Genomic DNA, 16,494 nt, shown 5'->3' on the forward strand with positions numbered 1-16,494 from the left:
CCTTCCTGCTCCCCCTTCTTCCTTCCCCTTCCTGTACCTCCTTCTCCCTCCTCCTCCTCTGCCCCCCTCCCCTCACTCCCTCCCCCAGCCCCTCTGCACAGTTCTCTCCTGGCCTCTGCCTCTGGGTGGAGGTAATGGGAATTTCTGAGAGCACGGGATGAGGGAGCATACATCTCACAGACGCGCCTGTCTGGGGTGGGTTTGCACATTATGATCAGTGATGCCCTGCCCCCCACCGCCGGGGCTGGCCACCCAGGGCCGTCTGCTGGTGGCCATCTGTAGTGAACCTCGTCAACTCACCTCACCTCACACCACTGGGGAGAGACATTCAGTGACACGCATTGGGCTGACTTGAGCAGCAGGGGCCCTGACTGTGAACACACCCCATCCTGCCCACCAGGGCCGCAGGGGGTCTCTGGGCTGGGGCCACCAGGCTTAGAGGCCGATGTCTGTCTTGGCCAGACATCTCCAGCAGGCCCAGCTTGCCTGCTCTGGCTGGACATGGAAACAGCCAGCTCTGAAAGGGCCATGTAAGCCACACGCTGGCCGGAACCACAGGCACGAAGGTGGGGGACAGCTCAGCGGGACCGCCCCCTCCTGCGTACGAGCAATCCAGCAGCGTGGTGGCCACGCCACGCACCTCATTCGGAGCACTGTGTAAACAGAGCATCTGTACAGGATTAGATGTCAGGAGACCCGGACAAGGCTCCCGTGGCTCCCTCCCGCCCCACTGTGGGGGCCTGGCTCACCTCACCTGGTCTCCTAATTAGAATATTTGGGGTCTGATGAGGAGAGCCGTACCTGGAGGGGAGGCAGGCCGCCGGAGGCAGTGGCCACGTTGTGCACCCAGCCTCCTGGCCTGGTTCTCAGACGTCCTCCCTGAGGCTGGCTTTGCTGCAGAGACCAGGTGAAGTCTCACCAGCTGCCATCCTGCTCTAGACCGTGATCGGCTGGGCACTTCCATCAAACACAAGTTCTTCCCAACTGCCTGAGCCAGATGGCTGAGCCGGGGTCTGTGGAGACGCCGGGAGAGGGAGCCAGCACCTCCCAGCGTGAAGACTCTCCGTCCGCCACTGCCGCAGCCAGATGAAAGGATTCCGTGGCCAGCGAAGATAACACAGCTCGGCGCTGCCGCTGATCAAGGCTGCTGTCACCATCGCCAACTTTAATTAATGTCTTTGCATTATTCAGGCCTTGGAGAGATGCTGTGAGCAGACAGGTGGACGCGCCGGGAACACCCCCCCTCCCGGCCAGGGCTGGGGTGCGGGGTCTGCATGGTGTGGTCCCGGCCAGAGGGGAGAAGTTTCTACCGATGACTGATTCCAAGTCATTAGATTTTGAGTCATTGTTCTCGAACACTCCTTCAAAGACAGATCATAAATGACGCTTTGGGATCTCAGAGAAAAAACTGAACATTGTTTTGAGACGGCCCCCACCACCCTGCCCTGTATGTCCTGAGCATGTGCGCGTGGTGCTGGGAGGCCCCTCCTGGGCCTCTCCCGTGGCCCGGACTTCCTCTCCAGAGCTGCGGGCCCTGCTTCCCCTCTCCTGGGACCTGCCATTGCTCGTTGCCCCTGGCAGGCAGCCTACAAGTCTGGCGGGCAGTGTCCAGCCCACAGCCCCACGCAGGATAGTGAGTGCGTGGCTCAGGAACAGGAAGACTCCGCCCACAGCCTCGGGGCTGCCCGCTCTGTGCGCCCCCCTGGGCCAGGTCCACGGCTGCCCCTCTGCCTTGCTCACGGGGCGTGTCCCCTGGCATCATGTCTGGTCACCAGAGTCCCAAGAAGCCCTGCAGACATAGTACCCTGCTGGTGGGAGGGGGCACCCTGTGGCCCATCAGGACAGCCGAGAGCCGTGCGGAGATGCCTGGAGGCTGGGGGTGACAGCAACCAGAAGAGCAGGGTGGGGCCATACTCCTGAGCAGACGTGCCGCCGGGGGCCTCCCCGCGAGCCCAACCTCCCGATGTGCTCACCAACCAGTGCTCTGCAGGGGGGAGGCGCTGCCCGCAAAGCCCTCCACTGCTACAACCCTGCCCCTTTGGCCCCACCTGGGGCAGAGCATGTGCAGGCGACGCCCCTGGGAGCCCCGGAGCCACCGGGTTGGCCCTGGAGGGGGAGGAGCCCCTGCAGAGCTGTGGAGATTTGTGGAAGTGGGCCACGCACTCCCGGGGCAGCTGGCAGAGGGGAAGATGGCAGTTTGGGATTCTGATTTTTTTGTGTGGTGCTGAGGATGGACCCCAGGGTGTCACACATGCCAAGCAACCAGCACCCCACAAGAGCGGAGACCGCAGTGTGGCCACGGACAGCCTGGGAGCAGGCTGGGTGAGGGACGGCACCAGCATGCAGGGAACAAACCCCCAGACGTGTCCAGAGACAGCCCAGAACATCCAGACGCCTCCGGGAAACCCAGTGACCTCCACACACATCTGGAAACGTGTGACACTGGGCCCCAGAGCGCAGGGACAGCCGCCGTGGGTTTAACCGTGCCGGCGTCTGCGCTGCCCCGCCGCCCCAGGCCGGACATGCCGCCCGGAGCAGAGGGCAGAGCCTGGGCTGAAAGGGGCGGGGTCTGTGTGCTGCCTGGCACTCCCCTCCGTCCACACACGCTGACCGCCTGCTCGGTGCCAGCAGCCCCGGGGGCCGAGGAAGACGTCTCGGCAGCGGGGTGGGAGGGGGGGCTGAAACGGGCCCCATCCTGGCCGGGCGGGGTGTGACCTGAGGGGCACTTGGGGTCCAAGCTATGGCCCAACGCGCCAGGGACCGAGTCTGACCCAGCGGCGGGTGGGCGCGGGGTGAGTGACCGCGTCTGTGGGTGGCTGCCCCGTGTTCTGGGGAGATGCTCTGAGGAGCTGCAGGCTGAGCCCCAGGCTGAGCGAAGCCTCGGGGAGCGCGGCCTGCGGCTTTCGTCTGCTCTCCAGCTTGGAAGCGTCCTTGTCGCTCGTTAATCCATCCACTGCAGCTCCGCGGCCCATGGCCAGGCCGGCCCAGCCATCGGCCCTGGCCTCTGCGCCGTGGGAGCCGGGGCGCCGCTGGGTGCAGCCGAGCCCACCACTGGGGAGCCCCTGGGGCACTGCTCCTGACCACGCAGGGCCGCTGCTGCCGCCGAGCCCCCCGCTCCTCCTGAGCCCACAGAGCCCGGGACAGCCCTGCCCTCTGCCCTCGGACCCAGCCAGCGATGGGCGCGGTGGGGCCCCTGCGCCCCGCCCCACACACACAGGGCGTGTTCGCATCCCAGACCACAGCAGGGGCCAGAGCACCCAGCAGACGGGATCTCACCTGGGTCTCCCCATGAAGAGGGAAATTCTCATCAGGACCCCAGCAAAGTCCTGCTCCCACTGTTCAAAACAGACAGACGAGAGCCTCCAGCCACCTGCGGCCACCCTCACGGACCGCAGGCCACACACCTGGGGGGCCACAGTGCCTTGTGGGCACACGTGGACACCACCCACACCCGCCCTGACCACCGGTCTCACAGGGCTAGCTTCCGGCCCCAGTCTGGCTGCCCAAAAGCAAACCTGGCCTGCCCTCTAGTGGCCATCAACTGCATTCACACACACATGACCCATGTACCCTTAGAAACGTGTGTACACACCAGGAATACATGCGCACACCTGTGTGCATGCGCTCACACAGACTGCATCACCACAGGCGCACGTGTACATACATTTGGGAACACGGATGCACATTCGTGCATGCACACATAACGTGGAGCCAGCCGTGTGTGAACTCGAGCACACGTCACTGAGCCATTTGGCCAGGTGTAGCCTCCTCTGAGGCAGAGCGGGATTCGTGTCACCTGGAGGACACGCCTCTCCCTGGCCCCCAGAGCCTTCTTCCCTCACAGTGCAATGAGAGTGGCAAGTCCCAGGGGAGGCCTGCACACATGTACACATGCATGTACACACACATGCACACGCATGCACTCATCCCTGCAGATAGCTGGGTAGAAGAGGGCGTATGCAGGCCACAGGTGCTGACCGGGATTCACCACTGCCATCTTCTGGAGCGGCCATGGGGGCAGAGAAAGGCTAGAAAAGCACTCCACGCAGCTCTCCTTCCCTCCTTCCAAGGTCTCTCCTGCACCCCAGCCTGACCACCCCAGGCTGCACCCCAGCCTGACCACCCCGGGGCACACGGGGCAGGGGTACCCCAGCCTGACCTCCCCGGGGCCACACCTGAGCCGGGGCCCACACCCCAGCCTGACCTCCCTGGGGCACACGGGGCGGGGGGGCACCCCAGCCTGACCTCCCCAGGGCACACAGGGTGGGGGGCACCCCAGTCTGACCTCCCCAGGGCACACAGGGTGGGGGGCACCCCAGCCTGACCTCCCCAGGGCTACACACGCAGAGGCATCTCCGCTCCTGTGCAGACACCTTGCCTTTGCCCCGAGGTGCTCTGTGAACGCGGGTGCGGTGACACCCCTACACACAGCCACAGGCTTGTCCCTCATCTGAAAGCCTTCCCCTCTGTTCCCCAAAAACGACACAGCGCTCATCTCTCTGGATCCCTTTCTCTCGTGGCACCAAGGTGACCTGTCGGCAAAGGCCCTGAGACACAGCAAGGGAAGGGAGGCCCACAGGCAGCAGCTGCCCAGAGGTCCAGAGGGGTTGGGCCCTCGGCCACGGGCACTCAGCCCTGTCCGGGGAGGAGACCCCATGGGGGAGGGGTGGGCCCCACCCCTGAGCCTGGCTGACCCACTGTCCTCCCCCACAGAAAGTCCAGCAGTACACAGTCATTGTCCAGGCCACAGACATGGAAGGGAATCTCAACTATGGCCTCTCAAACACAGCCACAGCCATCATCACAGTGACAGACGTGAACGACAACCCGCCAGAATTCACCACCAGCACGGTGAGTACCTGCCGGGGCCCGGCCCGATGGGGCTGTGACTCGGTGGTGCTTGCTGATTCGAGGTGCTGTGTCAGGCACAGCCGTGGCTGGCAGAGGCAGCCCCAGCTACAACTAGTGGGACAGAGGACGGGGCTGCTAGGGAGAGAGGTGGCCCTCGGAGACGAGGCCCACAGGGCTGTAACACGGGCTGCGATGTGGCCCAAGCTGCCCGGGACTGGAGATGACAACTTGGCGTCTTTGTGGCGTCCATAGGAAGAGCTGGCAGGGTTGGCCAATGTCACAGCACTGTTGGAGCCTCATGTCACTGTCTTCCCAAGGGCACCCACCTGGGGAGACCCGGATGGGCCTGGGCCGGGCCCAAGTGCTTCCCCGCACCAGGGGCCTCTTCGCCTCGGTCCGGTGGACAGCGCAGATGGTCCTCCCTCTGCAGCCCATCAGCAGCGGGAAAACGTGATTGAGACTAGACTCCGCTCTGCCCCTGGGACTCGGTGATGGGCGTTCTTGGTGGATGTGGGTGCATTCACTGTGCGGCCACTGTGGGCCTAGAAAGGGGGGACACCCCCTGCCCCACCCCCAAACAACACGCTGTGAACAGCCCTGTGATCACGACTCCCTGGAGTCCCAGCCCCTGCCCCCCCTGCTCCCCAGGTCCACTGCGTGCAGACACACAAGCGCCCTGTGTCTGCAGGCTGGCCTTGTACCCCTGAGTGTGGGGACGGCAGGAGGGAGGCATGGCCAGCTGGGCCTGCAGAGGGGCTGCAGGTGTCAGGCCAGAGCTGCAGAGGGGAGGGTGCCCCCCAGGAGGGAGGGCCGCAGCAGCCCAGCCTGTGGGCAGCCAGGCCTGCCTCAGCCTCTGCTCTCCACCTAGGAGGGGTCATAACTGGGTACTGAGCAGGGACAGGGTGGAGGGAGGGGGACGGGCCCGGGAGGGGGAGGGACAAGGGAGGAGGCGGGAGTCTTCATGTGGTCACAGGACCCGCTGCCAGTGGAAAGCAGCTAGGACCCGGAGAAGGAGGCCACAGCAGGGGTGGGCATGGGGAGCCTGGCCCACCTGCTCCCTCCCTGCGGGGAGTGCACCTTTGCCAGAGCCGCCTCTCCTCCACTGTGGCCCAAGCCCTGGGTGGAGCTGGCAGAGGCCCTGGCGGCCGTGGGAGCGCAGCGCCATCTAGTGGGCGGACAGCCGGTGGCCCGGTGGAGGAAGGCGCTCAGACAGCTCGGGGCGCCCAGCAGGACAGCAGGGCACCAAGGCACTGGCTGGCCTGGCAGGCAGGTGCTGGTGTCCTGCCCCCAGAGGCCTCCCGATGGCAGGAAATGACCCCTCTGCAGGGCAGATCCCCCCCCAGTTCAGCAGCAGAAGCGGGGGGCGGCGGGCCCGGCTCCTGGGGAGTGGACCCGGGAACAGCCCCCGGTGTGGAGCGAATCCTAGAGAGCTGTGCCCTGGGCCTGCCGCCGCCTCCCAGCCTCGCCAGCCCTCTCCAGCGGCCCCTGCTGCCCTCAGGCAGGAGACTGCCCAAAGTTGCCACAGGCATCACCAAGCCAGGCACCAGTGGCCCTGGGTCCTGAGGACCCCCACAGCACTCAGACCCAGGGGCTGACACCCCTCCAGGCAGTGAGGGGTTTGGAGACACCTGTGGGCCACAGGAGCCTTGAGGGGCTGGCAGGGGAGCTCAGAGCCCCAGCCTGGAAACTGACTTCCACCCCCAATAGTGCCACCTTGCTTGTTCCGAGGTGCTGGCCGGGGGGCAGGGACCCCCACAGACACCTGAGTTCAGGGTGGGCAGAGAGCAAGTGGGCCCCGGCAGAGATGACACCCCACCGCCTACCCCCACGTGGGTGAACGCTGTCTTTTACATCCAAAAAGATCACACATCCACTATGTGCACTGCTACAACCCCACAATGCGGGCTCCGCCGCCCGCCAGCCGCCGCGTGGGCAGAGCCACTGCCAGGACTGTGAGGCCCAGGGCGTAGGGCATGGGTCCTGGTGGATGGCCAGTGGGCAAAGGAGGAAAAGCAGATTGTAGTCTGAAAGTCACCCCTGCCTTCCGCTGCTGCCCCTCCTCCCCGGCATGGCCCTCGGGACACCTGTGTCCCCAGGTTCAAGGTGGCCCTTGGCAGAGCCCCTCAAGACAGTGGCATGAGAGCCCAGGACACCATCTGTGCCTCACAGTGTGGACGGGCAGGCTGACCCCACTGCCACACACACACACACACACGCACACACACACACACACACTCGGGCAGCTGGGCTATTTTTATGGGGTTTAATCAAGAACAATCAGCAGAAGCTAAAGAGATGCCGAGGATTTGCATGATCCACTTCCTGCTCTCCACGGTTAATTAAAAGTTCTCTCCTCTTCCTCCATTGCCCACTGAAGAGCAGAGCCGAACTCCCCAGAGCAGGGTCTGGGGCAGCCATGCCAGCTCAGCCAGCAAGGAGGACACAAGCTCACACTCTGCCCTGCCCTCCCCCTCTCCCCAGGGCCCTCCTACTTGCCAGGACGCCTTCCTCCAGCCCAGCCCCTCCCTCTAGCTGGGCCCCTCCCACCCAGGCCCCTCCCCAGAGTCTGGGAGCTCTTGGTCCTTCTAGCTGGGCTAGTAGGGAGACCCCTGTGAGCGCAGGAAGTCTGGGTTGCATGTGGGTAACTGTCTGAAGACCGGACACCTGTGTGTCTCTAAGCGCAGCCTCTGCGGAAGCCGGGCCTCGCCCAGGGCATCGGCTGCCCTGGTGCCGTTCCGCCCCACCACTGACAGGCCTGGGCTTGCGCATCTGCGCCTCTAGGGAGGCACGGTGAGGAGGCCTGTGCTGCTGCTGTGTGTCCAGCTCTCAACTCAGAGCTTCCAGATCGCCCCTCCATCCCCTCCGCTGAGCTACGCTGGGAACGGGGGACAGGGCCGGGGAGGGGAGCTGGAGCCAGACCACCAGCCTCAAGCCTGCCTCCCACACTGGCCAGTTTCTGAGCTGGGCTTTGTGTGCCTCGGTTTCCTCCTCTGTCCCTATGGGAGAGGGGTCAGGAACACGGTGCATGCACGTGTTCATGGCCGGCAGAAGCAGTCCATAAACAACACAGCGACTATGTTGTTTTACACTGTTCTTCGTGATTATTGATGGCAGCGCTGGGCCAAGCCCTGGCCAGGGAGCCTCCCATGGTCTCCTGGGAGCCAACCCAGCCTCCCACCACATGGCTGGGTAGAGGCTAGGAGTTCCTTTTAGCTCCGTGTTAGTGCCTTCGGTGCTGCCACAGCAGCAGCTCTCCGAGCGCCGTCCACGGCGGAGCAGGCTCCGGCCCAGCCCAGCACACCGCCTCCTCCCCAACTCCTGCCCGCCAGAATCTCAGCTGCAGAGGCCAGAGGAGAGAACGCAGCCTCCCTGCTCCTTTGGAGTCTCAGAGCCGCCAATCCTGTCGTTCTGACTACTGAACACTCAGCCAACAGAAACACCTCCTGCCCCCTTTTTATCTTGTCATTCATGGGGCTTGAACTCAGGGCCTGGGCCCTGTCCCTGAGCTCTTCAGCTCAAGGCAAGCACTCTACCACCTGAACCATAGTGCTGCTTCTGGTTTATTGGAGGTAGGAGTCTCACAGACTTTCCTGCCCGGGCTAGCTCTTGAACCTGGATCCTCAGATCTCAGCCTCCTGAGTAGCTAGGATTACAGGCGTGAGCCACTGGTGCCCGGCTTCACCACTGTTTTATTAGGAAAGAAAAGTAAGGTTGGAGCACACGCTGTCACAGGAGAGGGCCACTGCAGGAGCGAGGCTGGGTGGAGGCCCCGGGGAGGGGCGCAGGCCGCATGCGCCAGGAGGATAGGAGCTCGCGAGCTGAGCGGCCCCGAGCTCCCACAGCCGAGGGCCATCAGGCAGGGGCTTCTCTCCCCCGTCGGCCCCCTCCTCACCCGCAAAGGGCTTAACCAGCAGCCCAGGCGTAGCTAGAGGAGCTGGGCCTTTCTCAGGCCCAGGACGGTGACAGAAGGCGAGGAGGTCCTAGCGATGGCTGCCCACGCCGTGTCTGCCGTCCGGGCCTGCTCCGTGCAGTTCCAGCCAGGCCCCTACCTTCCCCCCCAGGGACGCGGCCGGACGTGCACGAAGCCCGCGAGAGGCAGGCAGCGCTTGCGGCAGCCACAGCTTGCGGCCGGCGCAGGCCTGAGGAGCCGAGAGGGAACCACGCGCTGTGTCCCCCGGCAGCGCTGGCCAAGGGGCCGCGCAGAGCCGGCGTCACGCAGGCCTCCACGGATGTGGCCACCGAGGCCTCCTGAAGGAGCCGCCACGCCCGCCCGGTGCCAGGGCCCTGCCTGTCTGGGGGTGCGGTCTCCTGTGAGGACACGGCCACCCCAGGCTGAGGACAGGGAGGGCCACACCGGGCCTTCAGCGCTCTATGGCTGCCCACTGCGGCCACAAGGACCAGAAGGGCCGGGCCGCACCTGCCTGCCAGCAGCCGAGACTGGAAGGATGAGGGTGGCTCAGCTGGACCGCTCCGGCCGCACCGGCCGCTGCAGCCGTGCGGCTCTGACGGGGAGGCCCGCCATGGGCTCAGGGCGGCTGCACCCGGTCCCGGGTCTTCAGTGTGTGTTGCTCCCTGGTGACTGTGGACATGCCTGTTCCCCTCACGGAGCCTGCCACACCACTTCTGCCTCATGCACGCCCTGCAGCCCAGAATACCCACTACTGTCCCCTACACCCCTACAGCCCAGAACACCCACTACCCCCCATGCACCTGCTATAGCCCAGAATACCCACACCGCCCCATACACCCCCTACAGCCACCAGAACACCCACTACCACCCCATACACCTGCTATAGCTCAGAATACCCACTACCGCCCATACACCAGCTACAGCCCAGAACACCCACTACCACCCCATACACCCCCTACAGCCACCAGAACACCCACTACCACCCCATACACCCCCTACAGCCACCAGAACACCCACTACCACCCCATACACCCCCTACAGCCACCAGAACACCCACTACCACCCCATACACCCCCTACAGCCACCAGAACACCCACTACTGCCCCATACACCAGCTACAGCCCAAAATACCCACTACCACCCATACACCCCCTACAGCCCAGAACACCCACTACCGCCCCATACACCCCTACAGCCCAGAATACCCACTACCACCCCTGCTATAGCCCCCAGAATACCCGCTACCACCCATACGCCAGCTACAGCCCAGAACACCCACTACCACCCCATACACCAGCTACAGCCCAGAATACCCACACCGCCCCATACACCAGCTACAGCCCAAAATACCCACTACCGCCTCATACACCAGCTACAGCCACCAGAACACCCACTACCGCCCATACACTCCCTACAGCCACCAGAACACCCACTACCCCCCATACACCAGCTACAGCCCAGAATACCCACTACCGCCCCGTACACCCCCTACAGCCCAGAACACCCACACCGCCCCATACACCACCTACAGCCCAGAACACCCACTACCGCCCCATACACCACCTACAGCCACCAGAACACCCACTACCGCCCCATACACCTGCTATAGCCCAGAACACCCACTACCGCCCCATACACCAGCTACAGCCCAGAACACCCACTACCACCCCATACACCAGCTACGGCCCAGAACACCCACTACCACCCCATACACCTGCTATAGCCCAGAACACCCACTACCGCCCCATATACCCCCTACAGCCACCAGAACACCCACTACCACCCCATACACCTGCTATAGCCCAGAATACCCACTACCGCCCCGTACACCAGCTACAGCCCAGAATACCCACACCGCCCCATACACCTGCTATAGCCCAGAATACCCACTATCGCCCCATACTCCCTACAGCCACCAGAATACCCACTACCGCCCCATACACCCCCTACAGCCGAGAACACCCACTACCCCCCATACACCAGCTACAGCCCAGAATACCCACACCGCCCCATACACCTGCTATAGCCCAGAATACCCACACCGCCCCATACACCAGCTACAGCCCAGAATACCCACACCGCCCCATACACCAGCTACAGCCCAGAATACCCACACCGCCCCATACACCAGCTACAGCCCAGAATACCCACACCGCCCCATACACCTGCTACAGCCCAGAATACCCACACCGCCCCATACACCAGCTACAGCCTAGAATACCCACACCGCCCCATACACCAGCTACAGCCCAGAATACCCACTACCCCCCATACACCAGCTACAGCCCAGAACACCCACTACCACCCCTAGCCCCCTAAAGTCCAGTAGTTCCCCTAAGGCCAGCCTCTCAGCCACACCCACTGAGGACTTGCGCTCAGTTCAAGCCCTTGCTCCTTTGCTCACAGCAGTGTGACTTTGACTGGTTCTATGAAGTTTGCTAAAGGCCAGTCACCGAGGGCCCAGCAAGCGGCCGAGCTGCTTGTCCTGAGTGCAAATCCTGGGCGTGTCCCTGAGAGGGGACACCATGGTCTTTCCCAGCATCCTCCCTCCCGCCCGGGGTCGCTGCATGGGGTCTGGCCGGCGCTGTGAGGACTGTCTGGCACTGTCTCACCGCTGGCACTGGGAGAGCACCTCTGAGCAGATTTTCCAGCATCCTGGCTCCATTTCGCGTCCTGCCCCTCTCCCTGCTACGGCGGCTGGGGGAGGGTGGGGCTTGAGCTGGAAGGGGCAGAGGTCGCTTCCACTGCCTCTCGGGAAGGATTGCATGTGAATCCCAGCTTGCAGCCCAGGCGAGAAGCGCCATCCCGGCACCACGGTGACTCCGTCTTCCCCGATCCCCGCCCTGCTTCCCAGAGGCACACCAGGCTTTATCGGTGCCTTGGAATCTGAAAAATTAAATTAAAAAGTCATTATGTCCAGAGGATGGCGAACAAGAGAATCGCAGCCAGACTTAGCGGCTAGGGCCCTTCCTAGAGAGCGTTATTCCACCTGCATGAATTAAAGTCGACGCTGTACGAGGTGTACCCAGGAGCCTGCAGGACGCACAGCCCGCGTGGGCGCCGGCCAGAGGCAGCGCAGAGGCTCGGCCAGGCCGGCGATGGGCTTCCCGGCCACGAGGAGCCGGCCCGGCCACGAAGAGTCCGTCAAGGGGCATGGCGGGCGTGTCAGGTGTGGACGCGGCTCTCTGGGGCTGGGGCAGGGGGACCTCAATTCTACCAGTGCCTTCACCAACAGGCCCTGGTCCCCTGACCCTGGCAGCTATACAGGAGTGTCAGAAAGCATGTTTCTGGAAAATGAAGGACTCAAAAGCTACTGGACAGCCATGATGCCTCACCAGGGTCCACTACACTGACCGCGGCAGCTTGGCCTAAAAGAGAACATGTCATATCAGAAGCTGACAAGTCCCAGAAAGTCTGACTTCCGGCCCAGCTGAACCCAGGCCCCAGCAGCGTCCCTGAACCCGGGAGCTCTGCTCAGCAAGGCTCTCGGCAGGCTGAGTTCTCAGGTTGTGAGCAGCCCTCGCCACCGACCCATCCCACACCTTCAGACCCTGGCGCTGACCAGGCCGGCCGAGGCAGGGGCCCCACGCCTGAGCTGTGGTGACCACTTCTGCAGCAGTTCTCAATAAGGGTCTAGAACAGGTTCTGCAGCTATTTTCTGTGAAGGGCCAGATGGTGACCATACTGTCTCTGTCACGACGACCCAGCTCCACACCACAGCAGATGGCATGTAAATCATGGGCTTGGGTGTATGCCAATAAAACTTTATTTACAATAATAACACGCAAGCTGGGTTCAGCCTTACTTTTTGCCAGCCTCTGTGCTAGACCAAGCCAGCCACACCCCAGAATAAATTTGGGGTGATGTAGCTTCAAAACCAGAGGCGCTGGTGGCTCATGCCTATAATCCCAGCTACTCAGTAGGCTGAGATCTGAGGATCACAATTCAAATCCAGCCCAGACAGCAAAGTCTGTGAGACTCTTATCTCCAATAAACTACTCAGAAAAAGCCAGAAGTGGCACTGTGACTCAAGGCACTGTGCCAACCTTGAGCAACAAAAGAGCCCGGGAACAGTGCCCAGGCCCAGAGTCCAAGCCCCAGGACTGGCAAACACAAAACCAGAGGTGGGATGGCTGTAGGTGCCCTTCCGCAGGGAGCCGCCCTGCCTGTGCGCCTCTGTGGCTGGCCCCCCAAGCCTGAGGCCGACCAGGACAGAGGCCGCAGCATGCCTGTCGCGCACGCATCCTCTTCTGCCCAGGTGGAAAGGCTCAGAGGAGATGGCAAGGGAGGCGTGACTTGTATGTGTGTGCACCGATGTGAGCATGTGTCTGAGCCTGTGTGGACACGCACACCGTGGTGAAGCTCACCTTGTCCTCCCTCAGCACCGTGGACGCTGTGGAATGAGCCCAGCCCGAACCTGAGCAGCAACCCCGCTGCCTCCGGGTGCGGCAGGGCCTTGCCTCCCCGGCCCCCCGGCCTCCACGGCCTCCCCGGCCTCCCGGCCTCCCGGGCTCTCCCGCCCCACAGGGTTGTCACCCTCTGTGTTCTTACATTTTGCAGTTTTCCGGAGAAGTCCCAGAAAACCGGGTGGAGACGGTGGTGGCCAACCTCACTGTGATGGACCGAGACCAGCCCCACTCACCCAACTGGAACGCCGTGTACCGCATCATCAGCGGGGACCCCTCGGGACACTTCAGCGTGCGCACGGACCCCATCACCAACGAGGGCCTGGTCACCGTGGTGAAGGTGGGTGAGCCGGAGCCAGGTACGCAGACCGGGGCACGGGGCGTGCACACGGTGCACACGACACGCACGTAATATGCCGGCGAGGCTCATGTGGCGCTGTGGTGCTTGGAGACCGCCCCCCCGCTGACCGCCCTGGCCCGGTGTCGGAGGCGGTGCGGGCACACGGCAGCTGCAGGAGGATTGAAGCCTGCTTGCGAGCACCTTGGGGCTGGGACGGCTCCGCCTGCCTGGTTACAAGGCTGTCCCATACAGACGTCCACGGCCATCCTGCGTCCACGGTCGCACGTCTCTGTCCCCCACACTCCCCACCCCGTGCTCTACCCCTCTTCAGCCCAGCCACCGCCCCCTGGAGAGGTGCTACCCAGCTTCCCAGGGCCACGCCCCTGGCCCCTCCTCTGTGGAGCTGCAGGCCTGGCAGTTCTCAGAAGCAAGGAGGGCCGCAGGCCGGCCTAGTTGAAGCCCATAATCCCAGCAGTTCAAGGCTGTGCCTGGCCTCAAGCTTTGTGAGTTTGCATCTCAGGCAAAGGGCCCAGTAGCAGGGGTTTGTGCTCCCAAGCTGTGAGGAAGCACAGAGCCGGTGCCAGAGCCACTGCCGCCCCAGCAGCACAGCGAAGCGCAAACAGGAGGACTGAAGTCCAGGCTGTCACAAGTGTAATCCGAGACTGTCTTGGGGTGATGCGTGCAGTGGAACGCCACACAATGCGAGGCCCCGAGTTCAAACACGAGCACTAGGCTGGAGGGGACGAGCATTTCACCAGCCTGCGGTGCCCTGACCTTCCCTAGTCCTCAACTGGCCCCCCAAAGCCCTGGGAATGAGATGCCCCCTCTGACTGTAGGAGGCCCCTGATGGCAGCAGATCAGCCGGTCACGTGCCGGATCGCCAGAGAAGTGGGCAGAAGTGCCTTGCCCAGCAGGGCCAGAGTCCTGTGCAGCCATGGGCCATGTGGACAGGGTCCTGTGCAGCCATGGGCCATGTGGACAGGGTCCTGTGCGGCCATGGGCCATGTGGACAGGGTCCTGTGCGGCCATGGGCCATGTGGACAGGGTCCTGTGCGGCCATGGGCCATGTGGGCAGGGTCCTGTGCGGCCATGGGCCATGTGGGCAGGGTCCTGTGCGGCCATGGGCCATGTGGGCAGGGTCCTGTGCGGCCATGGGCCGTATGTGGGCCAGGTCGTGTGTGGACCGGGTGTGTATTGGCAGGGCTGTGTGGACAGACCATGTGTGGACAGGCCGTGTGTGGACAGACCGTGTGTGGACAGACCATGTGTGGACAGACCGTGTGTGGACAGACCGTGTGTGGACAGGGCCGTGTGTGGACAGGGCTGTGTGTGGACAGGGTCATGTGTGGCCATGGGGCCCAGGCACCGCTTGCACACTGTGCAGTTCAGCTCGCAGAGGGCAGGCAGTACATGAGCCTCCCTTCCCCTGGAATGGTTTGGGGGGCCACCCCCCCCCAGAGTGTGCCCACCTCTGAGCCGAGGGTCCCCCCAAGGGGGAGCAGGCCAGACACTGCCGCAGGTCCAGCGGCCTCCCTGAAATGGTTGCCGCAGATTACCTCTTGATCCCTCCCTGGGCATGGGGTTTTATTTTGCCTCTTATTGGTCGTAACAGTCTTTCTGCCAGGCTGCTCGCCGGGGCCGGTGGCACACTTCTTAGCACAGGACATGCAGCATTCTCCGTGTCCCCCAGGGACACAGGACAGCTCAGCTCCTTGGGGCGCTGCCGGGCCCTCGTGAAGTGGGAGTGGCCGAGCCGTGGGCCTGGGCCCGGTATGGGGGTCTTGGGCGGAGGGGGGGAGGAGGTGTGTCCAGGCTTTAGCATCTGTTTCGTTCCTATCTGTGTGGGGCTGTCACAGTGTGGTCTGGGCCGGTCCTGGGCGCTGGCTGGCATGAGGTCCAGGACTGAAGGGATAAATTGCAGTTGGGGATGGGGGACTAAGCACCCATGTAACCTCTGGGGAGGGGCCAGACTTGCAGCCAGAGTCCCCCGGGAGCCCCAGTACTGACGGGCTTGGGACAGGGGCGGGGGGAGGAGGGGAACAGGAGAGGTCAGCTGACCTGCAGTGCACCATGCTGCTCAGGGGCAGAGGTGCCCAGCCCCACCCAGAACTGCGGCCTCAGCACACCCCCGGTTCAGGGGGGTCGGTGAGCTCACCCCTCCCTCAGCGGGCAGGAGAGCAGGCCTGGGGAGAGCAGTCGCGGTGGTCACCAGGGGCGGTCGGGGCCTCCCTCCAGACCCTCCTGAGGCCCCGTCGGCCTCCTCCCCTGCCCTTCAGCCTCTCACCTTGTCCTTCCACGCTCTCCCCCCACACTGGCTTTCTGTGGCAGCTGAAGCCATAGGTGTGGGGCACCAGCCTGGCCACGTGGCTGCTCTTGAGAAGACCCACGCAGGGGCCGTGGGCGCCCAGGGACAGCCCAGGCTCCCACCGACCTTCCTGCGGCCTTCTGTCCTCCCTCCCTGCCCCCCTCCCTTCTTCCCACCTTCCCGGGAACGCGCTACCTGCACTTGTTCCTCACCTCCGAGGGCGCTGGGCCCAGCCCCAGCCGGCGCGTCACGGCCGCCGTGAGGAGTGAGCGAGGTTCCCGCTGCCACCGGAGGGCCCGGTGATGGCAGTGCCCCAAGGCAGCATCACACGGAGAGACAGCGTGTGTGCGTGTGTGCGTGACTGTGTGTATGAGCGTGTGCATGTGTGCACATGTGTGTGAGAGCACTATGTGGGGGTGAATGTGTGTGACTATGTGTATGAGCGTGTGCATGTGTGCACATGTGTATGTGTGTGTTTGGGGGTGAGCATTGTGTGTACGTACATATATGTGTGACTGAGCATGTGTATGTGTGTACATGTGTGTGTGTTGGGGTGTGACTGTGTATGAGCATGTGTGTGTACATGTGTGAGTGTGTGAGAGCATGTGTGTGCTGTGCATGATACGTGTAAGAGCATGTGCATGTGTGCACATGTGAGAATACATGTGTATATGTTTGGCAG

General features: G+C 63.3%; 1 protein-coding gene across 2 annotated transcripts in view; it reads left to right on the forward strand.

Annotated features, from left to right (window-relative positions):
• Cdh4 (cadherin 4) overlaps window positions 1-16,494 on the forward strand; it is a 423,338-nt gene that overhangs the window by 395,897 nt on the left and 10,947 nt on the right. For both annotated transcript variants that reach the window (XM_042699525.1, XM_042699524.1), the window contains 2 exons: window positions 4,714-4,851; window positions 13,322-13,507. In XM_042699525.1, coding sequence (XP_042555459.1) covers window positions 4,714-4,851; window positions 13,322-13,507 — 324 coding nt within the window. The remainder of the gene's footprint in view (window positions 1-4,713; window positions 4,852-13,321; window positions 13,508-16,494) is intronic.

The sequence above is a fragment of the Dipodomys spectabilis genome, unplaced genomic scaffold, assembly GCF_019054845.1.
Source record: "Dipodomys spectabilis isolate Male_0828 unplaced genomic scaffold, ASM1905484v1 ptg000257l, whole genome shotgun sequence".
Classification (NCBI taxonomy): domain Eukaryota; kingdom Metazoa; phylum Chordata; class Mammalia; order Rodentia; family Heteromyidae; genus Dipodomys; species Dipodomys spectabilis.